The sequence below is a fragment of the Xenopus tropicalis genome, chromosome 4 (assembly GCF_000004195.4).
Source record: "Xenopus tropicalis strain Nigerian chromosome 4, UCB_Xtro_10.0, whole genome shotgun sequence".
Classification (NCBI taxonomy): Eukaryota; Metazoa; Chordata; class Amphibia; order Anura; family Pipidae; genus Xenopus; species Xenopus tropicalis.
This window is the reverse complement of record NC_030680.2, coordinates 125,898,776-125,926,268: the sequence shown is the minus strand read 5'-3', so window position 1 is coordinate 125,926,268 and position 27,493 is coordinate 125,898,776. Positions and strand designations below refer to the sequence as shown.

General features: G+C 39.5%; 2 protein-coding genes across 4 annotated transcripts; one reads left to right on the top strand and one right to left on the bottom strand.

Moving 5' to 3' along the window:
* Positions 1–178: 178 nt before the first annotated feature.
* apeh (acylaminoacyl-peptide hydrolase) lies at positions 179–17,349 on the bottom strand. The gene is made up of 22 exons (XM_002936474.4): positions 17,247–17,349; positions 12,872–13,001; positions 12,298–12,424; positions 11,805–11,895; positions 10,712–10,787; positions 8,849–9,009; positions 8,464–8,601; positions 8,241–8,332; positions 8,070–8,110; positions 7,785–7,906; positions 7,179–7,239; positions 5,979–6,076; positions 5,844–5,898; positions 4,764–4,852; positions 4,541–4,679; positions 4,318–4,401; positions 4,157–4,237; positions 3,978–4,066; positions 3,658–3,848; positions 2,868–2,970; positions 2,016–2,122; positions 179–1,322 (listed from the first exon to the last, which is right to left on the bottom strand). The coding sequence occupies exons 1-22, from the start codon at positions 17,250–17,252 to the stop codon at positions 1,211–1,213; spliced, it is 2,193 nt and encodes a 730-aa protein (XP_002936520.1). The 5' UTR covers positions 17,253–17,349; the 3' UTR covers positions 179–1,210.
* A 2-nt stretch (positions 17,350–17,351) lies between these two features.
* mst1r (macrophage stimulating 1 receptor) lies at positions 17,352–24,908 on the top strand. 3 transcript variants are annotated; one of them, NM_001008090.1, is given in 8 exon segments: positions 17,363–17,427; positions 17,454–17,637; positions 19,991–20,130; positions 20,360–20,545; positions 22,315–22,428; positions 23,085–23,156; positions 23,603–23,707; positions 24,275–24,908. In NM_001008090.1, coding segments are annotated over 6 exon segments (651 nt in total). In that variant the 5' UTR covers positions 17,363–17,427; positions 17,454–17,637; positions 19,991–19,998; the 3' UTR covers positions 24,317–24,908.
* The last annotated feature ends 2,585 nt before the right edge of the window (positions 24,909–27,493 follow it).

Here is a 27,493-nt window from a genome sequence, read left to right as displayed (position 1 = left end):
GAACGCACGATCACTGGAAAAAACTTGAACTGTGGCGACCCCCAGCTATTCATAGCGCCAGACTCAGGCACTTGGAAATATCAGAACAGAAGGTGGCGCTCAGCCAGTCCCAACATTCATACTAGTACACTCGCACACAGAATGAACAATATTACACAAAACATATATAACAGCACTGTTCCTCAGAATGATACTTTATTGCATTTAACAAATATGCAAACATCTAAAAAGGAAGTGAGAATCTGACAGGAAGGACGAGCCCCTCCTATGCCATGTAATTCCAGTCAAAAAATGTGACTCAGTGGTGTAAACAAAGCCACAAACCACCCTTAACCCTTTAGACAAGGGCACATGGGGTGCACTGTCAGCCTGCTATAAGGGTAGGTAGTTAAAATCTTATTGTGCCTGCACCCAGAAGCACTGAATCTCCTGGGAGCAGGCACATGCAACCAATGTACACTAACATGAGACTTGGTGTTTGTTGGTGGATAGGGGCTGTCACGGGTGGATATAATGTTTCAAGGTGCAGGCACAATGAGAAGATTTTTTTAAGCATACGGGCGTGTTGTCAGCCTGCGCATATCCGCAGGTTGACAAGACACCTGTGTGTCCTTACCCTTATAATCCAGTGTTGGACTGGCCCACTAGGGAAAACGCCAGCAGGGCTTAGGTGTCAGTGGGCCCACCCGTTCACCAAGCCCATATTTTGTTTTTTAACCATTTCTTTTTGAAAATGAAAGCTAGAGGACAGTATGTAAAAAGAAGAGAATAGGAGTATAAAGTATGGAGAATACGCAAAATAATGAGGAGTATGAGCCTGAGGTCTAACTTTCTTTGTTGTGCCCCTGGCATCCCTATCTGGCACTGTTAGTATCTCAGGCTTTTCTATCTTTCGATAAACTACAATCTAAGGGCCCATGAAGAGTTGTTAGAAGTTGTACTTGAACAACAGCTGTCGAAATGGAAGTTCAACATCCCTGCTCTACAGCCTTTTCTAGTAGAGAATAGCATGTGAACTCACAATGGGTTTATTGTGGATCATATTTTTAGTTCATTCCTAGACAGATGAACGTATGTACCTTTACCACCACAAATTAAATTATCATACACATTAGGTTAAAATCCATCTTCCATTCTTAGAGGCTGGATCAGTCCCCTACAGGCCCATAGTGCAGTGAGGAGTTAAAAAACAAAACCAAGTGGTGTAAAATCAACATGTTTGATTCATATGTTTCAGGATCCACAGTGCAATGTTCATGAAACCGTCTGATTCTGCATCAACCTTTGCCAGTGAATGATTGTTTCCTGGATACCAAAGCAGCCTGCAATAGGGGGAAATGAGCACAAAGTTAAATAGTGAGATTTGGGGGTGTTAATATGTTTCATAAATAACCTTAGAACTAAGGCTAAATGACTGTAAACCAATCATTGGACCTTCATGGGGCCTCCCCTGGCCAACAGCTGGACTTTGAAGGCCCTTGCTTACTGGCTGCTGCAGGTGATTAGACCATTAGCAAATTTTGCACCTTTTATTACATTTCCCCATTTATCTGATAATTTGGTTCCTTTGCATCTTTCTGTGTAAGGGCTCTGGCACACGGGAAGATTAGTTGCCTCGCGAGGCATTTTCGGCGATTTGCCAAAATCGCCTGCGCAGTGTGTGCCATCCCACCGGCGACTTACATTTTCTCCGGTGGGATGGTAGTTCGTAGAGATTAGTCGCCCGTAACAGGGGAGATTTGTCGCGGGCGACTAATCTCCCCGTGTGCCAGAGCCCTAAGAACTAAAACCATTTTATTCTTCACTTCTTATCTGTTATCTGCTGTGTAAACATACACCTTTTTGTCCTTTAGTGCTTATGGCTACACGGCAGCTTATCCATATCAACCACAATACTGTTTTTGAAGCAGATAATCATAATTAATGCAGGGTAACAAATCATTATATTTAAATGCATTACTAGTCTTTTAATAAAGTAATGTTTCAATCAAATTTATGCATGGGCCCCCACTCACCGTGCAGGTACACCATGAGCTTTCAGAGCTCGATAATACTCCAGTCCCTGTTTGTTAGGGACCCGTCTGTCTTCTTCTCCAAGCATCAAAAGGACTGGGGTCTTTACCTGAATGTAAGAAAACAGCTATATTGTTTGTATTTACTTACTTAATTCTTGGCAGCTACCTTAGTTTAAGGCGTATTAATGGGCTGATTTATTAATTTTCAAAATCCTGTTTATCTATTATTTTCCAAAAGTATAGTTTTTGTCAGTTTGCTAATTATGTGTGCTGTAAGGTTTCTAAACACAAACAAGAAAAGGGAAAAACAGTGCTAGGAAGACATACAAAGGCCAGTGATGACACATGGGGAAAGTCTGACAGAACCAGTACTGATGCCTTTCAGTCTGACAATGCTCACTACAGCGTGTGCAGACTTCAATGGTGCAGACTCCAATGGTGCAGGCACCAATACTAGTGCTGTCAGGCAAAAAAAGAAGAGCCAGGTGTGAACTCAGAAACCTCTCTGTTCAAAACAAAAAAAGCAGAGAGACTTCCTTTATGCCAGGTCCAGAGTAAGATTAGAAACAAGCCCTGGCATTTTAAGTATATAGAGACTCTAACAGCCAACCAAAGACCCCAAAATAATGATGGCCTATAGCATCTTATAGAAACCCCCTCTGTCATTTGCCAGAACCTACAGATTGAAAGTTTGGGCCTACCCTGTACCATGAGCCTTAGTGCATCAACACAGATTTAAAGTGGCCTTTGTTATGGCGAGGTGTTATTTCTCCTCTTGACTACTTTAAAATGAAGTGATGATTCTTCTGAACCTCTCTTTTTCTATTTTACACCCAAAATAACATCAAGTACCTGTGATACATATCCTATAGGGGATTTTTTAAGCATGTCTCCCCACTGTGCAGGATCTGGAAGAGTCTCAGAAGAATAGGGCAAGCCAGATTCCACAAGGCACCTGTAGTAAAGAACAAGATTATAAAAACCACAGTATCTCAAGAAACACATATACCAGACAGCAGAATCTACAAAAGTAAAACTGCAGTGAGTGGGATCTGACTCTAATCACTGGCATAAACTTTATGAATCTCAGTAAAACAAGTGATACCCAACTTGTAATACAATACTTGCTTATTGGGGGTATGGTGCAGATTGCACTGGTTTTTATAGTGGCATGCTACTAAACTAATAACTGTTTGGATGTGCTGCTTGTGTATATTTAAGTTTTAAAAGGAAAAATGTTAAAAGGATTGCATGTACAACCATCAGGTTGATTTATTTAGTTTGCCCACAGCCTATGGTACATATAATATAACAGTGAGCATTGCTTTCCCATACCACCGTGCACAGCGATGGTAGAAAACAGTGGTCATGTGCTATAAGCATAAATACATGTAGTGCTCCAGCCACCAGAAAAGGTCAGATTAGAAAAGTGAGCATTTAAGGACAGGAGTGGAAGGCTTAAATTTAAACTACCATAGTGTTTCTGTAACCTTGGGTTTATACGTATAATCCCATGCATAATCCTTTGTCAAGCTTTAGTTGCCCTTTAATCAATAGCCACTTATAAGGCTTAAAAGATAAACTGAAGTTGCAGGTGACAAAAAGCGATTTACAAATACTTTAAATATGAAAGGATTCTCACCAGTCTGGAATGTCAGTTGATCCTACCATTGCTGGCACATTGGTCACTGGGTTCCGGGCAATGCAGGCTACATAGAATCCGGGATACTGTCCAATCAAATGACAAGACAAGAAGCCACCATGTGACCCTCCACATAATACAATCTTGTGTGGATCTATGGGGTCTTCCTTTAGAACCTGCTCCACTGCAAACTGTAAGGAAAAGTCTTAAGTGAGAGCAGCCAATTCATAATATGAATATCTTCTACCAATACACCAGATACAACACAATGTATAAGTATCTAGTGAGTAAAGCAGAATCAGTTGATATACTGTGTTTACCTGCACATCTTTCACATCTTGGTCCCCAATATTGCCTGGCAGTGAGAGGATACTATCTTGACCAAATCCTAAGGATCCTCTGTAGTTTACTATGTTGCAAGTAAAAAAAAAGTACTGAGCTTATTATATTTTTTTAAGTACCTAGCAAACCAAAAAATGTCACCTCAGCCAGTTCTCACCTAGCTGCACAGCAAAACCCATTTTACACAGGACAGCTGGGAACAGCATCCATTCGCTGACAAATGTAGAGTGTGGACCCCCTTTAAATGGTAGAGCACATTACTGTTAGAGCTGTATCCCGTCCGTATAATTTGATACCATGTACAAATGAATTACAAACCATGTGGGTATACAACCAGTGGAATCTTGCTTTCAGGTGGGGAATTCTTTGGCTTTAAGAGGATGGACTCAAACACAAGGCCAGCTGTTGGAGCAAAAAATATTTAGATTAAAACTTAAACACATATAAGTACTGAATAAACCTGCTGTCTGTAACTTAACAGTTTATGTGTTTGTTAGCAAGCTGCTAATGTAATGCCCGGCTGTTTGTTACTGTTACTTACGATATTTTGGATTTTCCTGCTCTTGAGGTGGATGGTGGGTCTTGAAACTCCATTCTATGTCTACAATAGGACTTTCCTCCTCTAACGAAATCCACGTAATCTCCTCTTCTCTCCCACTCGATGGAAGGAAGCCGACTTTCTGCAGAGATAGCAAATTCTGTCATGAATCTGGGACTCAAAATCTGGGACTTATATTAAGATAAGTGATGTTAAAGGTACTTACTAGTGTTGGGGGACAGCTTGGAGAAGAAAAGCTAACTACAAGGAGGTCCCGATCAATAGCCATAAGTTTCCAACTACCTGGTGAAGACTCTTTGGAGCCATAAGTGACATAATAAAAGTAAATTATATTAATGGGAAACTATACCCCTGAAAAATATAGGTCTCTATAAAATTATATTGCATAAAACAGCTTACATGTAGAGCCTTGCTTCATCTAAATACACCATTTTCATAAAAATATACTTTTCAGTAGTATTTGCCATTGGGTAATCCTAAATAGAAAATTGCCATTTAAATTACTACGGGACACCCCCTGGGATTATACAATTCAAGGTGCACACAAACAAACCAAGGCACACATACATGCTAGGCCACATCAGCCAATTAATGGACAAAGTTCTGTCTTTTACTCCCACACTACTTCCTGTTACAGTTAGAGCTGCATTATTTCCTGTCAGGTGATCTCTGAGGGAGCACACAGCCCATCACTAAATGGCGGCTCAAGGGAAAAGATGTAAAAAAGGACAATATTTACTGAAATATATATTCTAGTTTGGCAAGATTAGTATTAATTATACCTTTAGGTATAAATTAGGAATAACTAGTAAACAGGGTGGTCAGCCACAACCCCTAGATTGCAAGCTTATCAGAAGGTTTTACCAATTATTTACCATTTTATTTACCAATTAATTTTACAGAGCTCAAGAATTTATTCATGCTTTGAAAATAAGACAATATAATTGTATAAGGAAAATTATAAACGCATGAGTCTATACACAGCCCTGAGGTAACTTTTGGAATTGTACTAATATAACAAATGCTTACATTTGGTAGGTAATCCTACCAAATCCAGCTATGAATATGTAATACTGATAAAAATAAATAGTATACATTACCACCCTTAAGTCCAGATAAATGTAGGACACATGCTTATGGAATAACTTGTAAGTAATTAGTCCTCAGGAGGTTGTTAAGTCAAGTCTATAGAATGCTATTATGTAAAACTGTATAGTCTAAAGCACAAGGTTTAAATAAGCCGGAGAAACATATACATAACTGGTTTTACTCCCTTTGGTCTTACCTTTAGAGAACAGATGTGTTACATTTCCTGTCATTGTATCAACGACAAACAGGTTCTATATGAGAGAAACCAAATTTTAGAGTCCTTGGTGTGTACACACTCACACATGTGCCTAATTGTTATTCTGCTTCCTACCTCCTGGCTGTGCTGTGCAGTGCTCAGAATCACTCTCTGGCTGTCTGCTGACCAACAAAATGGTGCCAGTAGAGAGGTGTAGATGCCTGAGAACTTTCCTGAAATAACACAGAAGAGCAAAGTAAGAGTTCAGAGCTAACATTGTCTAGGAAAAGTGAATTAGACAAAACAGGTGACTTAGACAAAACAAAAGTGACAGGAAAAAGAAACAAGGGTTTAAAGAAAGAAACAATTAAATACGGGTGAGCAAAAACAATGTTACATCGGCTGATTTCAAGTATTTTGTCCCAGCAGTGATTAGTAGCCTAATGGGCAAGGGGCCAAACATTTAAAATCACTTGCATGCACGGCAATAGCCTGTAAAAACAGGCAAACTTTATGTCAGGCATTTGTTGCCCAGTAAGCATTTCCAAGAGACAATCTTATGACAAGTGAGTATACCATACTTGCAGGCAATTGAAAGGAGGCAGTTTTGTTTTATTCCTCACGCCATTTTGCTACTAAAAGCTATAGTAACAAAACTCTTGAGAATCACTATGGGTTCCATTGCTCTAAAAGTATTAGGCAGCAAATATATAGCAAATAGAAATGATAGTGGGACATAGGCAGACAATATCTAGAAGGAACAAGAGCTAGTAGTGTGTTGTCAGTAAATATATGGCAAGTACAATAGATAGTTTGATATGAGAAGGAAAATAAAGGTTTAAATGGCAATAGGGAATGGGACAAAAATATAGAATATATTGTAGGTAACATAGCAAGTGGGCATACGAAGTAGTTATATACAAAGTACAATAGATAGAGACATATGAGCAGGAAATATATAGCAGGTACAAATGGTAATAAGAAAGGAGCAGTAAACCAATAGTAGATTATGAACAATAAATATACAGCAAGTACTACAGATAGTGGGGCCTGGGAAGTGCTGCTTTAGGCACATTACTAGTGGTGGCATATGAAGGTGGTAATGTGTCAGCTGCCTCAATATATAGATATTTATATTAGTTACAATATAGTGGGACATAGGATGTAAATATATAGCAGTTACAATAGATTGTGGGGCTCAAAGTAAATATATAAGCAGGTACAAAACATATTAATGGGCAGTAAATATATACAGCAGGTACAGTACTAGGGTATGGTACATGAAGAAAAGGAATGGAGTGAAAGGATTAAAGGGTATATTTAATCCTTACTAACCTTCTATGGATCTTGGCACAGTATCCACAACAACAGACGTCACCTTGGTATACCAATCATACTGAAAAAAAGAATGAATAAAATAACACATCCAGAATACTGTTCAGGTTGCAAAATGACATTCCACCAATGCAATGTGAAGAGCAGATTATATTAAACGAAACTCAAATTCATTCTTGCACCATCTGAATTTGTGCAGGGGAAACCTGCCAGCCTGGGCCAAAATGGAAGCAGCAGTGGAGTACACTAGGGCCATTGCTCTTTTTAAAGATGAGGAGCTGGTCCAAGGTGGGAGGTAATCTATTAGGGTTACTAGGGAAGGGGGTGGCTAACAAATTCCCAGACACTAGTGTTTCTAGTCATAAAAGTATTTAATGACTTAATAATGTAAACATACATTAGTATTATTGTTATTATGATGACTATTATTATTATTATTAGAGTGTATCAGTACCAGTTACACAAACTAAACATTTTCCCATTAAAGAGCGTTTAGAATTTAGAAAGAGGCATTGAGCTTTTTTAAATGCTGCACTGTAGTTTGGTATAGGAGCTTCCAGTTTATTTCTGCTAAGTATTACAACTAATATGAGGTGAGACACCAACCATAACCAGCTGGCAGCACTGCTGGTGAGGCCCATACACATTACATTTCAGGTACACAATTCGGCATTTGTCCGGGCTCAGGCGGGGAGAAAACACTGCAGAGGAGTCTGAGGACAGCATCTCTGTTTGAAGAAAAAAAAATTAAAAATCACTATAATGTGAAAAAGAATGTGAATAAAAGGGATACATAAATTTCAAAAGATTAAAGAAAGAAAATGCATAGTATAAAAAAAGACAGTAAATTAGAACTAAAGAGAATTAGTTAAAAATACACATCCTACTTACCACATTTACCCCCTGTCAAGTCTACAAAGAACAGAGCTGATCTACAAGCAGAGAAAGGTTAGTTAGCAGGACCTGGAGACTGTTTAAAGGCACACACTACAAACCCCATCATCCCAATACACAGCAATTCCCAACAGCCAAAAGGTCAAAGGATAGAAGTAACTGACTTACCTCCTGTTGGCGCAATACTTAAGCCCCACTCGGAAAGGACTGTGCCACCAGCCAACAAACACCACTCCAGTGTCATCAGGAGACCAGAAAGCCTGCAACAGTTATAGAAGTAGTGTGACAAAAACAGCAATAAAATAGCAATACAAGAACAAGTGTCACACAAGATAATAATGAGAAATAAGAAATGCATTTAGAGTGACAGAAGGCAGAATATGCTACTGACCTGTCCAGGAGATATATGGTCTGGGATCCCCTCCAAGACAGAAATGTTGCTGCCCTCAATATCCAAGACACACAGAGCCGGAACACTTTTATTCACAAGTCCTTCCCCCCAGTCCTCATGCAGCACAAACTGGTCCCCCTGAGAACAAAACAGCAAAGAGGTACTAATAATGCTTCATTTTAAAATGTAATTGCACTAACATAAAGCAGAAAGAGGATCCTTGGTAACGATAATGCAGGCAAGTCACAGAGTAGCTGCTGAAATTGTTACACTGTGCTTAGTTATGCTAATTCAGTTGAAAATCTGTAGTTTTTAGGCCATAGCAGCTCCTAAACTAAGTATAGGAATGATGGTACAGACTGTTTGGTACAGACCCATCTCTTACCTTGATGGGTTTATTGATTCCATCCTCCTCTTCCTCAGAAGCTCCTGTACTCAGCTCTCCTGTGGCTGCTTGGAAAAAAGACTCTGCTTTGGGTCGCTTCCGCTCAGCAATATACAGCAGGTGAGTCTCTGAGTGTGACCAGGACAGGCATCCAAACTGCTCTGAGAAATCATAAGGAAAACTCACAGCTTAGAGGAGACAGAAAGTTACAACTGCAGAAGTAAAACTCAGCCAAACCAAACAAATTTCTGAAAGCCAGGGAACCCATCACCAGCTCAACATAAGAGGTTGATGAGTGTTATGCTTGCTAGTTATCACCACCTTTATGGCACTTTTGTTACCCGGTAACTTTTTGGCTCTTATAAAATATGACAAATTTACAGTGGACTAATGTAGAGAACCATAGCTTTTTCACCAATGAGAGGCTAGCATTTGGGTAGCATAAGTTATAGTGTCCAGTACATACTGGGATCAGCCAGTGGCTTAGATGTCTATGAGTCCACCATAAACTGTCCTTGGGCATTAGGCATATGAATGTTCTGTCTGTGAGGCCAGGAGAAAATTCCAATAATAAGGTTTCACACTGGATACCAAATGAATGAAACCAAACTGTGTCTCTATAACACTATTCATTAAGGGCAGTGGCACATGGTAAGATTTGTCAACCATGGTTAAATTTGTGCTGCAGCAGGTGACAAATCTCTTTAAAATAACTTGCCATAGCATGATTTTGGAATTGCTGCAAATAAAACATATTACTCTCTGTGATCTGATTTAATCACTGGAAATTCAATTTCCCACAGTTAAGCCAGATCAACGAGAGTAATGTTTACTTGTGGCGATCCTAATGTTATGCTATGGTAAGTCATTTTCAGGAGGTTTGTTTCCTGCAGTAGCACATATTTTACCATGGGAGACAAATCTTGTGCATTCCATTGCCCTACACAATAAAGTAAATCTTAAACACTTTTTTTTTCAATACTATAATGGACTGATTTGTTGATACTTAAATAAAACATACTATAAAAAGTTGTCATAATACTAAATCTAGGTATACAAATTGGTCAAGAAAAACGATCACGTAACATTCAGTTATTAATATTGAACAAATTATAGTCATAAACTATAATATACTTTTCAGAGCACAAAACAGACAGACTAAAAATAACATGGGCTTTGTGTCCCTCTAGATTTCATGATTGTAGTATCTCCTATGAACTAAATCCAGAATTCAGTTTGGGATTCAGCAGAATCACAGGACTTTTTGCAGGATGTGAATTTGGTTAAATATAGGGTGACCAGATCACTTGAAAATTTAGGGACAAGTCTATAAAATCCAGCCAGCACGGCTAAACTTATTGCAGGGCTAAACTATATGGAATTGTGCCGCATCAACAGAAAACAACCTACAAGTTGGATGTAGTTGCATGTGTCAAAATATAATGAGACTGAAAGAAAAATCTGATGTGTAAATTACCTAAAATCTTTGCCATCTGATGCGACATGCCTGTTGGATGGGAACGCATCTGCATCCAATAAGATAAAGTCTGAAAGACTTTTGTTACTCATTGAAATACACTGGCTGTCGCATTTAGATGCAGGAACAAAACTCACCATCTGACTTTATCTGAGCTGACTTACATTACAGCTGTGATGATCAAAATCTGATAAAAATTTCCTGTGTGCCCATACCGTTCTGCGACTTTTAAGCAATGGACATTGTAGTCAGTAAATTTATGTTCACAGGTTATGTAATGTTTAATTTTACTTTTATATATAGGGTTTAAATTTAGTTTTGTATTGGTCAAAATCATTAGCTGATTATTTAGTCATTATTTAGTCATATTTAGTCATTATCCTTACCATCCTCATACACCTTTCCATGCTTATCCAGCGCTGTCAGGTTAATGCTTTTCACCTTGCGATTCCGTTCCCAAATCTGGAGAAAAATAACTGTATTTATTATCTTGTACTCACCTGTTTTTTTCATTCATTTTTTTCATTCTGTAATATTGTGTGGCAGATCTAGTGAGTATATATCAGCCCATGGGCCCTAAATTTTATGGAATTTCATGGGGACACCTCCCTTAATGACCAGTAGCTGCTCCACCCTACAGATATTGTGCACTGTTTGTTACCAGGTGAAGAAAGCAGGAGGCTCCAGTTTTGTGTAATTAACCTTTTGGCCAGCAAAAGTGCTTCTAGGAGGAAAAAAGTTTCATACTGGTTCAGGTTTAAGTCCTGCAGTAACGTACAAAACGTGGGCATTCCAGGTATATTGGTCTGAAGGACTGTGTCTAAAGCTGGCCATACACAGTAAGATCCGCTCGCTTGGCGCCCTCTTCTCCCGATATCCCCACCTAAGGATGGGCGATACTGAGCTAATTTGGTCTAGTTAAAACAGCGGGTATAGGGCCCGTCGGTTCAGGGACTGCATCAACGAATCAATGTGGTCCCCGATCTGATGGAAAAATCAAACCTGCCTGATAGAGATCTGGCGGATTTCAAGTCTAATGTTGGTCAGGGAGGCCTGTCGTTTGTTCCCGTACACCAGCACATAAGCTGCCAAATTGGTCTTAAGGACCGACATCAGCAGCTAGAATTGGTTGTGTATGGCCCCCTTAAGGGATCAATTATTTTCATCCAATATGAGGTTATCCGAGCATAACTCCATATCATATGTATGAAAGTCCCACTTGTACACTGCGGGTGCATAAATCGCAATATCAGGGTTAATATGGTGTAGCCTTACCGGGATATGATACGCCCTGTCAAAAGTGTATATTTGGATTAAACATAGCCTGTAATTGGGCAATACCAGTTGAGAGGCTTCCTAAACTTATTGCCACTCCTCATCCAGGACAGTGCCCACATCAGTTTTCCGTTTACAGCAGAGGTACTCTGTACTCCCTAGATTAATGAGCTGGTGATGGAGCCCTATGAATTTCTCTCTTACCTCTAGGAACTGAGTGTCCTCCCCTTTGATGTTTTTAGTTTCCCGCAAGACAGCTTTCAGGGTTCCAGAAGGGGACTCCTTGCTGAGAAGTCTGGTGAAATAGGCAGAGTGAGTCTTTAGGAAGATATCTCCAAAAACAAGCATACCCGACCTACCCTTAACATGATCCCTACAAACACCTCTTCAATGCAGGTATTAATTGCATACATGTACCCTGTAGTTCAAGCTTCCGTCCAATGACGTGTAGTTCATAAGAGTAGGATGTACTTGCTGTAAGGTGTTGAAAAGCATGTATAAAAACAAGTATGTTTTTACTTTACTCTAAACAAGCATTTAGAGATGTACATTTCTGCACTTTCAACTTCCATACGTTAATGAGCCCTAACATGCTGCAACACTTTCAGAAATGTTCCCAAACAAAGCCATATTTGTCCCTTATGCCCACAGATCCCCTTTAACTTCAGGCATTCCTCCAATCCAGAGGTCTACTTACTCGCCCTTAATTTCACTTCCATTTCCACAAGCCCCAGAATATACAACAGTATTATTGTCATGAAAAACAATGTACTGTCGGCAAAACTTCACTTGTTCGCTACGATCCAGATCTCTCTGTGACCATTCTGAGAAAGAAAACAGCAACAGAATTACAATAGGAATAGTCATCTCAGACCAAAGCAGCACAGCCAAGACCTGTTATAGTATATCTATATATAAAGTGCCATGCAAAACTATTCAGACGCTTAACCAATTCTCACATTTTACAGAGAAATCTGAAAAGTACTTATCAAGATCCAAGCTGTGACTGGGCCACTACACATCCTGTGCATTTTTATTCTAGAATCACACCATTTTTATTTCACCTTGTGTTTGGGATCATAGTCCTGCTGACTTTGGCCCATGCATCAGTTCTTTTGCAGTACATGTATTACCCTGTCTTGATGCCCAAACCCTGAAAATAGTTAACCTGTACCTACAGTAAAGTATGATGGTGGTGCTGGTTTAGAGCAGTTGAAAAGTCTGTACTTCTGTTTGCAAATACCGTACCATATACTAATCTATTTGCTTACCTGTGTAGATATTGCTGTATTTTCCCCCATACTGTGTGGTGACTTCAGGGCCTATAGACACACTAGACAGAGATGGAAACTGACTGAATTCCCGGTACAAGGCAGCAATATCCTTTGGTTTTCTGAGAATCTGAGAACAAATAGGCAGTTAGAGAATATTAGTAATAAAGAGCTAATTAAATATTGCATGGAGGCAATAGCTAGGGCTCATTGTTCTAGTTAACTGAGCATCAAATAAGAAGAATTCACAACTTAATTTTCTAACTACAACATCAAGATTAGACTTCAACGAACATTTTAAATACAGAAATACATTTCAGATTACCTGTATCAAGCCCCGAACAAAAACAAACTGCCTTCCATATACTAAGTCATGGTGCATGCAGATAAAAATGTATTATTCTTATGCAGATCTCTGTACACAAACCCAAAGCAATACATTTTAGTTGTATTATTATTATTATGCATTAGAGCATATTGGATGTCAAATGAACAGAAAGCATGTCTGGGAGAGTTAATGCTTATTGTTTAAAGACCCAAAAGGGAATGTAATTGACGTTAAAAATATACATAAAGGTACCTGAGACACAAGGTCGTACGGTGGTGGGGCAGGGTACACATGGTGGTGGACAAAGGTCTGCCAATTCAGAGCCCAGCGTTTAACACAAAGGGCAACACTTCGCCGAATTACCTATTAAAGTACATATCACAGCTGCAACTGTAGCACATCAATAGAGCTTCCCCTACGACTACACTTAAAGCATTATCCAATTTCACGTGTTTCAGTTGACACCACCATGACTGAAGGTATTACAGCAAAAACTTTAGCATCTAGAATGGTTTTTAGGGAATCTAATAAGTTTTGGTGAGGCGGGCTAACATTTAGCTACCAAAGTGGTGGGCTTAATAGGCCTGATCCAATAAATTAGCCCTCCAGCCACTGATCTACTCCTATTTAGACTTGAAAGAAGACCACATCTGGGTTCAATGGTCCATTCATTCTGATCAATATCTGAATTGTCTTTAAGGAGATAAAAGGTAAAAACTAAGTAAGCTTTATCAGAAAGGTCTATGTAAATTTACCCAATAGCACTCACAGAAACGCTGCACTATCCTTTATCAAAAGAAACACAGGATTTCTAGTCTTCTTTCTTTGTTAACATGGTGTTAGGGTATCTGACTTTCTCAGAAAATCATTCATTCCTGTATCTGCAGCAGTTCTCTCCTCTCTCCCATAAGAATTCATAGAACTCACTCCCCCCACACTTAGGAATGTGTAATCTGAGCTAGAGCTGGGCGGTATGACCAAAAATTTATATCACGGTATTTTTCAAAATTATATCGGTATCACGGTATTTGACGGTATATAAATAAAAAAATAAATAATAAATATTGGTGCCCCCCCCCCCAACAAGCCCAGCCCCCCCCCAACACCAATAGTAAGAAATCCAAGTCTGGCTTGGGACTCCTCCAGTTACATGGGAGTAGGAGAAACAATAGGTTAGCTGAAAGTAGTTCTAATGTGTAGCGCTGGCTCCTTCTGAAAGCTCAGACTCAGGCACAATGCACTGAGATGGCGCCTACACACCAATATTACATTTGTTGGTTCAAGAATAAGATTCTAAATAGCAGAGTGAATTATTTGCTATGTAAACAGTGTAATTTAGAAATAAAAAGTACCCCATAAAACTCATGACAGAATCCCTTTAATTTCTTAGTTATAGATTTGATTGAGAACTGCTAAAAACATTTTTAATCGAGGTCCAGTCATATAATGCTAGTATTTATATTTATTCTGTTGGGATTTAAAAGCAATTATGTATGTATTACACATGCTCACTGCTCACTGCTTCGAAGCAATGCATAGGAAAACAGCATTAATAAAGTTGTTAATCATACATCTTCAATTAGCTTATTAATTGACATCTGTCCTTTAATTCTAGGGTCACTAAAAGTAGCCAAAGGCCATCAGATTGGAACTTCAAATGCTCCTATAAAGTAATATAGAAACTATTAATCAACTGATCATGGGCACGAAGATAAAAGATTACTGATAAGGTTGGCTGAAATGCAACATCTGTGTATTTTCACCTAAAAATTATTTGCCAGTTGCAAAAGCACCAAGGGCTACAAAACTGTGGTGCTTATAGTCCCTATGTACAGCACATTTTCACCCTGCCCAGAACAATCTGCACCTTGTACCCTAAGTGACCCTGCCTCAAATAATTAAAAAGGGGTTTATGGTCTCAAGTTAGTAGTTATAGACTGGTAAAATTAACATCAATGGAAGGGTCTTTTTGGTAATTTCTCAGGGTTTATTTCCAAGGCTATGTTTTGGACAATGGCTTGAAATATATTAGTCAGCAGTGTTCCATGTATCTCATCCAACAATATACTTCATTTTGATGTTGCGAGCAGGAAGCTGGACTGTAAAATCACAGCAGAGGTGGTCTACTTAAATTTGGGACTGACTTTGAAGTCGCACCACACAAAAATGGGCTATTTACAATATGTTCTATCAGTTTTGGAAAATGAATTTTAAAATGAATACAAGTATGGGATCTCTGATCTGGAAAACTGGAAATTGTCAAAAAGGGTTACTGCTTGCAGATTTAGCAGTATAATACAACTACAGGTATCGGACCCCCTTATCTGGAAACCCATTATCCATAAAGTTCTGAATTACGGAAAGGTCATAATCTAATAACATTTTATACAAAAATAAAGTACATTTACTGCTGTGTTCAATGAACAGGATACAGCATGGATGACCAATACAGTTTAAAGTGAATTAAGTAGTAGCACTAGGCATTAGTGCTTAGAACAGTGGGAGACAGCACAAAAAGATGTTAAACAATGTCCATATATCCACAACTGCCTGGAAAAAACACTTCTTACAAGATAAGACCAGTTGGCTGATGGCTTCGGTGTTTTACAAAACCCACTGGTCTGTCTCCATATTGTTTAACTAGAAACAATTAACGGGTCATGTAATAAAAGGCACTAGGTTTGCCCAGAAGCAGTAACCCAGCCTTTCATTACATATGGAGGTTAGTATGCAACACACCTAGAAGTGCATTTATTAGGCTATTTACAATAAAATACTATTGACAATACAGTTGCATGAATGTACTTTCTTATTATTTAACTACATGGATTTTAAATTACCAATAAGTATGAATACAGTTGTTTTTAATTGTTTTCTTTTTCTGTGTAATAATAAAAGAGTAAAACTAAGCTGCAAGAGTCCATACAGGTGGCAAAACAATCCTATTGGGTTTATTGTTTAACTGCTATTTGTAGCCTTAATGTAGCCCTATTGTAAGAAGAACCAAATTATGGAAAACCCACTTATGCAGAAAACCCCAGGCCCCCAGCATTCTTTATCACCTGCATATAACTGACAAATATATTTTACAGAGGGCAGCTGTCAGATGCGTTCTACATGGTGTGCCATGAGAGGTTTTGTATTGAACATTTCTAGAATGTATCTATTTAATATGAATAATAACTAGGGAATATTATTTAATCTGTGTTTGCAGGTGATGCAATGTAGCAATGCAAGATTTCTGTTAGACAGGTAGGAAAGGTGCATTTGCTTACATTGAGAAGAGGGAAAAAAGCATATGAACACAATGTACATATATATGCATGGCCCAGACATTAACCTGTATTCCTTATTAAAGAATAGGGTCCATCTTAAGCTGGCCATACACGCACCGATACTATCATACGAAACCTTGTTTCGTACGATATTCGGTGCGTGTATGGCATGTCGGTGAGTCGACCCATATCGCAGGAAGCTGCTGATATTGGACGACTCGCCGATCGGCCAGGTTAGAAAATTTTGATTGGGCGCCATAAACGGCGCCTGACCAAAATCTGCCGTCAGGGCTGAATCGGCAGAAGGAGGTAGAAATCCTATTGTTTCTACCTCCTTATCTGCTGTTTCAGCCCTGACTGTGTGTGGCGGATCTGACGATGTTTGGTTGCACGAAACATCGTCAGATCGCCACGTGTATGGCCAGCTTTAAAAATGTACAGCACTGTGTATACAGTATGTGTATTCATGGAATAATGTGCCCCCTACTGTAAAATATAAGGATAATAGAAGTCACTGAGGAGTTCCATGACCATATAAAGGCACAAGGCTGCAGACCAAGTGCAGGTCAGAAAACTCCAGGGTGACTTCTAATATCCTCATAACTCACAACACATTTTATATGATCTTTCTATAATAAGTTTCAATGAGCCATGTGTCACAAAATGACATCACTAGGCATCATTTATAACAGATGACATCACTAAGCGTTGTTTATTAGGACACAACTTATAATAAATTCGGGGCCTTTGTGTGTTAAACATATATACTTACATTCATCTTATGGTTCAGAAAAGGAGTATTTTTGGCAGCAGAAGCTGAGAAGTTGCGGAAGTGTGAGCAGGAAATGACGCGATCATTCAGCGCCGCTGATCGGTCTCCGCTTCCGTGTTGATTCCCCGAGTCAGTCCCATTCTGTACATTGAGCCTCCTCTTCTCTGAGCATTCGCGGAACCCTTAGCCTAGCAGTAGATGGAGCAGCCTTAGCTGTGCTTCTCCGCTCTGTAATGTCCTATTCGCCCGAGTGCAGTGTCATGTTGCTATAGTGTTACTGTACAACTGTATCGCTGAGCTGCTCGGGATTTCATCGCTTAATCGAGTGGCTGGGGAACATCTGATCCGGATTAGTGCCATTTGTTTGTGTCTTCTGGGATCTACAGATAATGTAAACTGCCTATGTGTCATGGTTATATTTACCATTGCTACCAGCGATATTTGTTGTGTGGCTTCATTGAGCCAGTACTTATGTACCTGTTACACCTTTAGGGCCATGACACACAGGGAGATTAGTTGCGCCGCTACTAATCTCCCCACAATGCCATCCCACTGGCTAGGATGTAAATCGCCGGTTGGATGGCATATGCAGCGTCACGATTTGCAGAAGTTTCCTCTCAAGGCGACTTTGGCAAATGGCGGCACCATGTATGCCATCCCACCGGCGATTTACAGTCTAGCTGGTGGGATGACACTGCAGGGAGATTAGTCGCCCGTGACAATGGAGATTTGTCATGGCGCAAATAATCTCCCGTGTGTCACGGCCCTTAGGGCAGGGGTACAGGGGGGGATTAGTCGCGCCGCAACAAATCTTCTTTGCCGAGGGCGACTAATCTCCCCGCCATGCCATCCCACCGGCTAGAATGTAAATTGCCGGTGGGATGGTATACGCGGCTCAGCGATTTGCCGAAGTTTCCTCTCAAGACAACTACGGCAAATCGCTGCGCCGCTTATGCCATCACTGGCATTCCGGGGAGATTAGTCACCCGCGACAACAGAGATTTGTTGCGGCGCGACTAATCTCCTCGTGTACACCTGCCCTTACACTTACCATTTTGGCTGATTGTAACCATACTTCTCAACCCAACCATCTGGGCTTGTATGCCAGATCGAGGGGGTGCTGTCATGGCCAATGCCAGTGATGGTGCCAGATTGGAATTCAAGAGCAACAGGCCTCACGTCCTGCTGTTCTGATTGTTCAGTCTGACGGCCTAAGCAAGTGGAACAAGGGGAAGGTGGCCATGCCATGTGTGGGCTCTCAGACAGGCTGAGTAGTGGCTACCAGGGGCAGCAATAAGCCCTTCCTGGTAACTATGAGAGCAAATTCCAGTTATCAAACCAACATTTTGGCTATTTTAGTGCAGAGTGTTATTATGCTTTCTGCTCCAAAGTTGAGTGAGTGCAGGGGTAGCATCCGGGAGACCACCTCAGGGCAGCCTGGGGCCCAGAAACACCCCCGGCAGTTCCTAAGCTGTTGGTCTAGCCCTCCTTGGGGAGGTGGAGAACAGTGGATTGGGTGCTGGTTGAGGGCCAGTTTTGTAGAGTTGAACAAATGTTCCAAAAATAGGGGAATTATCAATCCACGTTCCCTAGCCCCAAGTTATGTAAGTGATCTGCACACACTAATTTTAATTAGGATCAAAAAATAAAAATTGTTGAACTTTGTATAAAATACTTGTGAAAAAAGTTTAAGCTCCTAGTTGTTGCTCTGTGCTGCAACCAAATACAATTGTAGAAATAAAAAAAAATAGGAAAAAAGCTTCAGCAGGTTTTCTGCAAAACATTTATTGTGAGTAGTGGTGTTACTACCCACAATAAAAGAGATCTCCAAAAGTAATACCAAGGGTTAAGGCATAAGACCAACATATATTGGAAGTCTGGCCTGCAGATTTACTCAGCTAAAGTACAAAGAAGGCTTATCTTATCCCCCATATATACTTATGCATAAAGACAACGTCTTAAGTTTCAGTTCCAGGAGGTCTGAACAGTTTGATGCCCAATATGCCTAGGGTGATCATTGAGATCCCAAAATGAAATCCCAAAATGAATTTTCATGACTGACCCTGTGACCGTTGCAAAATATGCACACCGCATGTGTTAGGGCCATGGTAGACGGGGAGATTAGTCGCCCACGACAAATCTCCCTTGTTGCGGGCAACTAATCTGCCCGATATTGAGAGGAAACTTCCGTGATTTCGGTAAATCGCGGCGCCATATATGCCATGCCACCGGCGATTTACATTCAAGCTGGTGGGATGCCATATTGGGGAGATTAGTTGCCTGTAACAAGGGAGATTTGTCACGGGTGATTAATCTCCCCATCTACCATGCCCTTAAGTATCATAAGAGCCCCTGAGAGTAAGCTGACCACACAAGTATGCATTCTGAGCAATTTGAATTGGGGGATATGTTTATTTCTACTTAAAATGGCAGGTGAACTACAAAACGTTCTTAAAGTTAGCAGTCATTAATACATTTCTATATAAATCCTCTGAACAGTTTAATACCCAGAATGCATAAGATTACATTACTTTATTGTTAGTCATGTATGGGCAGTTAAATTAAATGTGTCCTATATAGAAATGTGAAAAATTTCAAAGGGTTCATAAACTTTCAGACACTACTGTATGTCAACTGTATAGCTATTCCATGAATAAAGAAAGGAAATGACCAATATATGATTTTTTTCATATGTTTATTTTTTACTTTTGCCTAGAATCCTTACGAGACCTTTATCTCTGCAGTGTAAATAATGGCCCAGGAGTCCGTCCCCTACACAGTCAGGCCCCCTGTTCCATTGCAGGTGGGAGATGTGAAGACTGAAATTAGTCGGCCTGGTGTGTACGTCATCGATGTCACGTTTCCCAAATATCAGCCTGTTGATGTAAGTGCAGAACAGTACTACCATAGTCTATGCTTATTTTATGTCACCTCTCCAGTTCTAAAAACCATTAAAGTCAAACCAATGCTGAGATGATGTGAAATATTAACCTGATAAATTGTACTAAGTGTTGGACCATGATTTGTTATGATAGTTGCACGTATATGAACCAGATATTAATAAGCAAAATAGAGTTATATTAATACTCCCTGCTCTGTGTCTTGCATCTCAGGTTGAGGAGATCACATTTAAGAATTATTATACAGCTTTTCTGACTGTTAAGATTCAGCAAAAGAGGCCTTCAGAGACAGTGGCCTGTCCTGCTGTATGGCACACATGTATCAGAAATATGCGACTTATGCCAAATCCACACACAGAGGAGGGATCCCAGGACTATGTGTCACTGCAGAGACACCAGGTGAGAAGGAACAGGATGCAAAGGACAAAATGCAACAAAGCAAGGAAATGCAGACTTTAGCTGTAAAGGTGGCCATATATGGGCAGATTTCGGCTGCCAATTTGGGTCCTCCCAGCCGATTATATGCAGCTTATATGCCTGTGTATGGGCACCTCCGACGATATCTGGCCTAAAATTGTCCAGATCTTGATTTTCCCATCGGATAAGGATTGTGTCAGCAGTCCTCAATCTGACGGTGCATATGGCGACCTCGCTAAACGATGGATATTAACATGTATGTCCACCTTTATAGAACTACAGCAATCAAGATCTACTGTCAACATTGCATCCTGGGAGTTGCGACTATTTAGAATATAAAATAAATCCAATAAGGTTGTTTTACCTACAATAAGGTTTAATTATATTTTGGTTGGGATCAAGCACAAGGTATTGTTTTATTATTACAGAGAAAAATTAAAAAATTGATTAGATTGGAGTCAATGGGATATGGCCTTCCTGTAACTTGGAGCTCTCTGGGTAACAAGTTTTCGGATAATGAATTCCATAGCTGTACTGAGTTTTGTTAAAAGAACAACAGTTTCCCTTTTAATATGATAAAATGAAAAGCCACCCTCCTCTCTCGGGCCATTTCGCATGGCCTGAAGTGATGTCAGCCAGAGGTTTAGCCAAAGAACTGATAAGCTGCAACACTATTTATGTGAGGTATTTGCCTGTCTTTGTTCCACTGCTGCAGTAGCAATGGCTGAAGATGTCACCAACTGACACATGTGAGTAACAGGGTTATTGAAAGACACAAGGTTTTAGTGCCGGGCCTAGGGTTATGGGTGCTCAAGACAAGCACCCTGCATCCTCAAGCTCCTTTGGTCACACAACTGACTGTATCACATGTTGAATATGGACATCAGATAGGCCAAAACTAGGGAAAAGCAGACCCCTAGTTCTGACCATGGTTTGTTATGAAAAGTAAAAAATAGGTTTCATGAGACCCCAAGGTGGTAACAGACAACTTAGCCACTACAGGGACCCCATTTTATTACATAGGTGCAATTTTGCACCAGCGCATTAACCAGCAACATATTTGAACAGGTTGTTATGGGTTTTATTAGTAAATAAAGACCATCATGTCCTTTCTTACGAACAGGAGTCAGAGGAATCCCTGTACTTAAGTTCATATCAACCAATGATTTAACAGCTAGACTGATCAAAGCTCATTTTAATTGATTGCTACTGGTTATTGCACCAATCATAGCTTGATAAATATTAAATTGATAAATGTAAATTATAAATTAGGTCATCCATCTGTCTAAAGTTTTGGTTTTAATGTAACCACATTTTTTTGTTCCACAGGCCTTTTCTTAACTTTGATTTAGGACCTTGGTGATAGGGAGTTTATTTACTTTGTTGCCTTTTGAAAATAAAGGAAGAAATACAGATATAACATAAAAGAGGATCCCTGCCCCCCCCAAAATAAATTTTGTTTTTTTAGCATAATAAAAGAAAATTAATCTAATAAACTTTAGTTAAAAATGTCAGTGGTGCTTAAGTTATATGTAATGACAACTGAAAGAAATATGTTTTTCCCCTTTCTGTTCTGTTCACTTTTCAAACAATACAGTAGAATTCAGCTTCTGATTCAGCCACATAGGTACTGTATTTAGTAGCAAATACTTTTAGAAAAAACTTTGAATCTACATTTAAGAGAACTGGTTCTCCATAATTTATTCTAAAATATTCTGAATAATGTATAATCTGTTAATATTTGCTTTCAGATGCTGTGTGATACAGATCATGTCATCTCTCTCCGACTGATCCTAAGGCAGCCATCTCCTGTCTGGCTAAACTTTAATTTGGAAGAGTTGCAAATAAATCCGACTAAGAAACAGGTACCAAATTAATGGTGCAGTTTAACCTGCAGAAGGTATTGTCAATGCCAAACAGGTATGCAGAATTCTAAACAAAGCACAGTTGTAGCAGAGGAATGTTTTCATTAACAGTTACCATAAACAGAATATACTAAAAATGCATAGATCTGTTGTCTTGTACCAGACGTACATCTCCCTTACAGACAAAGGCATTCTCCTGACATATTTCATGACCCCAGACACAACTTCAGAACAGAGTGCATCCCATGATTGAATTTGGCTTACATTTTCTCTTAAATATTTTCCATTTGTGCCAGCATCCCTTATATTTCCTACATTCAGGTACTTAGGAACCCTCCTCTCTTCAGCCCTCCTTCATGGCTAATTTACAAATGTAGATGTTAAGTTGCACCTATGTAGTTACCAGTTGCAACCAATGAGTAACCACCTCTGATAAGTCTATTACATTAAGCTGACCATAAACTGGAAGATGCACTGATTTTTGTTTTTTTTTTCAAAATTATCTTATGGGTAATATATTTTTGTTTTCTACCTTCATTCCCATTATGTGTAAGTAAACAAGGAACCATTACACATTATAACTGTGTTTGTTTCCTTGGGCAGTTGACTTGTGTAAATATACATACTTTATATCTATTTCTTCTCCTTTATATAAGAGTCCACAAAAGAGGGTCTCATGTTGGCTTTCTCACCTACCTCAAGAGGAGCAGCTGCAAAATTTACACAAGGTGAGTGAGTTTTAGGGGAAGCTGCCATGCTTATTCTGCAGGAATGATGGGGCTAAGAGTTTATGTTGTTTGTTGGCAAGCACATAATCAAATGGTCAGCAGTCACTGACAAAGCTGAGCTGAAACTTCTGGAAAAGGTTACAGGTTAGCTTTGCACTTATTAAACATAAAATGTAAACGTATGTTCTATCTTTTTTACCCACATCCAGCATAAAACAGCACAATGCTTTGTATTGGTTTATACATATAGTTGCTTGGTTACTGGTTGTTGCTGTGAGGCTAAGTGCCCTTCTGACCTGTTTGATGCAATAACAGAATAAGGAGATGCCCTTTTGACCCCTTTCAAGAAACAAGTATGAACAATAGCTGCTGATCCTTTATGGCGTCCAACAAGAAGATATGCCTTCCATCTTTTCTCTTTTAATGATCTTATTTCCCTTTTCTAGGGCCTCCCAGATCCTGACAAAGTATCCAGTGAGGTGCAACAAATGTGGGTGCTGACTGAAATGATGAGAGCCAATCAGAGCACAGCAAGCATTGGGAGGTTTGATGTGAGTAAACTTTAACTTGAGAAGTAACATGGGCAGTTTAGCAGGAAGGGGTTAATACGTAAATCAGGAATGTCAAACCAATAACAATGCAGTCTTTATCCATTGGCAGTAGCCATAATGCAAGTAGGGGAGCAACCCACAATAATCCACATTTTCAATTTCGATTGCCACTGCTGGTAGCAATAATGAGAACACCTTATATCCTATAGCTTTCAGAAATAAAGAAGCTGAGAGTACAAAATGCATATCTTACAGTCATACTGTACTGCCCTGCAATTAAATGTCTATGGTTTCATATGTCATATCTGCTCCATTCACTAAAGGTTGCTCCTACTGCATATGGAATCCTGGATCCTTTAAACCAGGTCATCTATATTTTTTTGTGCTGTTTCTGTTTTACAACTCCCAGAAACCCAAAAGCTGTCATAGAATGCAGAAAGCAGTAGTTCAGCAACTTAAGAGCCAGCAACAACTATAATTTAGCATTAGAGAGTCACTGATTGCAGATTCTTGGTCTAACCTGTGGCAATTGGCACTTGGAAATTGTATTTTTCATTTTTTTTTCAGGTTGATGGGTGTTATGATATTAACCTTCTGTCATACACATGAAATCACCAAGGCATGGGCATGAGCATTACTGGAGTCTTTTAAAGGGATTAAGCATGACTTTGAACAACAATAAGACTTTCCGCATTGATGAATGTGAAATCAAAAAGGCACCATACAAACTTCCTTAAAGTTTGCGACCGAACAGTACTGATACGATGGAATACAAGTAGAGAAGAACAAGAATAATGACGTACATTTTATCCATCTGGTATCTATTTTATCAGGGCATCAACAACAGGCAGACCCACATTTCATATAACCCATACATCATGCACTACAATTATCTTTAACATAGGTGGCAGAGCTTTCGAGCACAGATCCTAGCCAGGATTTTCTTCCTCCAGTATGCTGATGTATGTGGAATGACGACTGGCAGGCGAAAGTCTGACTTCACTCAGAAGGAAATAATCAGTTTAATAGAGCAGAAAATTATGGATGCTTGAATATATTTGTGTCTCTAAATAATAGTGGATGTTAAATTATTATGTATTATGGCAAATCACTAACTTATTAATTTTATTGAGCCCCACACCTTCTGATGCTATATTTATTTGTAATAAAAATAAATTGATTTGTATGTTTCTGAATGGTAGATTATGGCAAAGGTCCCTTGTGATTAACAAAGTGTAGAAATGTTTATTATACCCGAGGCACCTAGAGATTATGTTAACATGACTACACCTCTAACCTAACACCTGTTCTGATCAAACTCCACCCCTTGAAAAGGAAGCCACATCCCATTTGCCCCCATTTCCCACTTGATAACTATAAATGTTTTGTGAGCACATTGATGGCTGAAGAAATGTTGCACTGCAAAGGGAGCTTTCATGCTAAAATCTTGAACATCTGATATTTGGTTTTTAACCTGGTCTGCCATATCGGACAGCAGGTATATATAATTAGGGATAATTACGCCATAATTAATAAAACCGCTCCTATTGGGCGTACATTTCAGCCTGTGCGATAGTTTTTGGACCCCCAAAGAAAAATATTTGAGTCACACCAGTGGCGTAAGTTGATCTCAATGTGCCCCAGAGCAAATTCAATTTAGGGCCCCAATATATTTCCAATTTGACTTATTCTACCACAGTATATTGAAATTGCTTGTTAATTAGGGCCTCACTGGGCCCCCTTCACTCCTGGCCTCCCCTGCAACTGTTGGATCTGCTTTCTCTGTAGTTACGCCCCCTGAATCCTACCCATCAACTATATCATATATGACCTCTCTCTCTCAAACCTATAATGAAACTAAGCATCAATTAGGAGCCTCAACAGTGCATTAATACTTCCGGTCCCAATCACCCCTTGGATATGCTGCCTCTGTTAATTCCACCACCTGAACCTATGCAGATGTCTCTTCTGATTTCCACTGGCTGTGCTGTGCTTTCCCACTTTATCCTGGACTGGGGTTGGTTGCAACTATCTGGTGTCATTTTATGGAATCATAAAATTGCCACCAATCATAAAATCCACACTCCAGAAAACACACACGGACATATTTACCAAAGGGTGGAAATAGAGCTCACTGTTGTTCAACAGAGAGAAATTCACAACTCTATTTACTTGTGTATAATGTTAACGTTATTTATCAAAGGTCACTTACACCCCTTGATATATAAGCCCTTAAAATCATCTACCTGTATACAGAGGCAAATAGTGGCCAGTTTCTCTTTTTTGGTAAATAAACCCTATAGATAGTATTTAGCTGTATTTTGGAGCTTGAATTTATGTTATAAAACTGTGAGCAACCAGGCATTATATTCATCACTAGGTGAGGTGCACCATAACTATCAGTGGAGACAGAACATTGAAAGGTGCCATGCACCTTGAGAGCACCAATAACTTTACAGAATCAGGCCCAGACTGGCAATCTGTAGGTTCTGGCAAATGCCAGAGGGGCTGCTGTAAGTTGCCACAGACAGTCACTATTTAGTGGGCTGATGGGGGGCTGCTTAGGCTCCTTTGAACTTGAAATGCCAGGACCTATTTTGAATCCTAATCTAGGCCTGGTCAGAATAAAATCCCCTTTTACCAGTACGATTGTCTGTTTTGGCATACTCTATGTCAGGGCAGCAGTGATTTCAACCCCCGGCTGGGTCCAGAGGCAGAGTTCAGGCAATGGGTGTGGGAAGCAGGGTGGCTAAGCTTTTCCACCTTGGGCAGCAGAAAGGTCTTTATTGGCCAATTATAAAGATTCAGCATATTCTAAATAATTTAGTTTCCCTAATATGTTTTTGAAAGGTTCACCCATCATCCAACTATCACAAATTGTACATATTTTTTAAAGAAGAAGGAAAGGTAAAATTTCTACCTGGTGTAACCCAGACATCCTCAGTGCCTATGGAAGCTGCAAGCACAAACAATACAGAAATTGGCAAAAAAAGTTTTGTACTACACATGGGATTTGTTCAGGACACCTCAGTGGCAGTGCTCCTCAAACAGTACCCCGGGCTTGTGAGTTTTTTGAAGCGTGCCAGCCCAGTGTAGCAGGTAAGCAGTGAAATAACACTTTTAATTAGCTACTAGGTTCAAATTGCAGAGTGGTATATACTGTGCTCAAATGCGATGGTTCCCAAAATGCAGGCTTCTCCCAGTGGCCTCCATGACAGATACCTGGGCAGAAATCAGGTTCATAACTATTGGGCAGGTTTGAAAATCCGGTGTGTTGATATAGTTCTCTCCCAGTCAGGCAAAGATCTCATTTAACAACCTTGACAAACGAGCAGATCTTACAATAGTGCTTTTGATTCTTGCAAGGTTGCAACCCTATTATAAGACATAGGGCCTAAACCCAAAAACTCTGCTCCAAGGACAAAGCCACATGGGCCTATTACCACCCAAGTGTTTCCAGTTTAAAGTGATTGTTCATCTTTAAGTTAACTTTTAGTATGATGTAAAGAGTAATATTCTGAGAATTTGCAATTGGTCTTCATTTTTTTATTATTTTTTTTTTTTTTTTTTTTTTATTATTTCACCATTTTTTTAGCAGCTTTCAAGTTTGGAATTTCAGCAGTTTGTTGCTAATTACCTTAGCAAGGAGTGCTTTGAATGAATATAAATATATTTATAGGGGAGGACCTGAATAGAAAAATAAAAAATAACAGAAAAATAACATTGTTATTGCCTCACAGAGCAATGGTTTTTTAGCTTCCCGGGGGTCAGTGACCCTGAACTGAA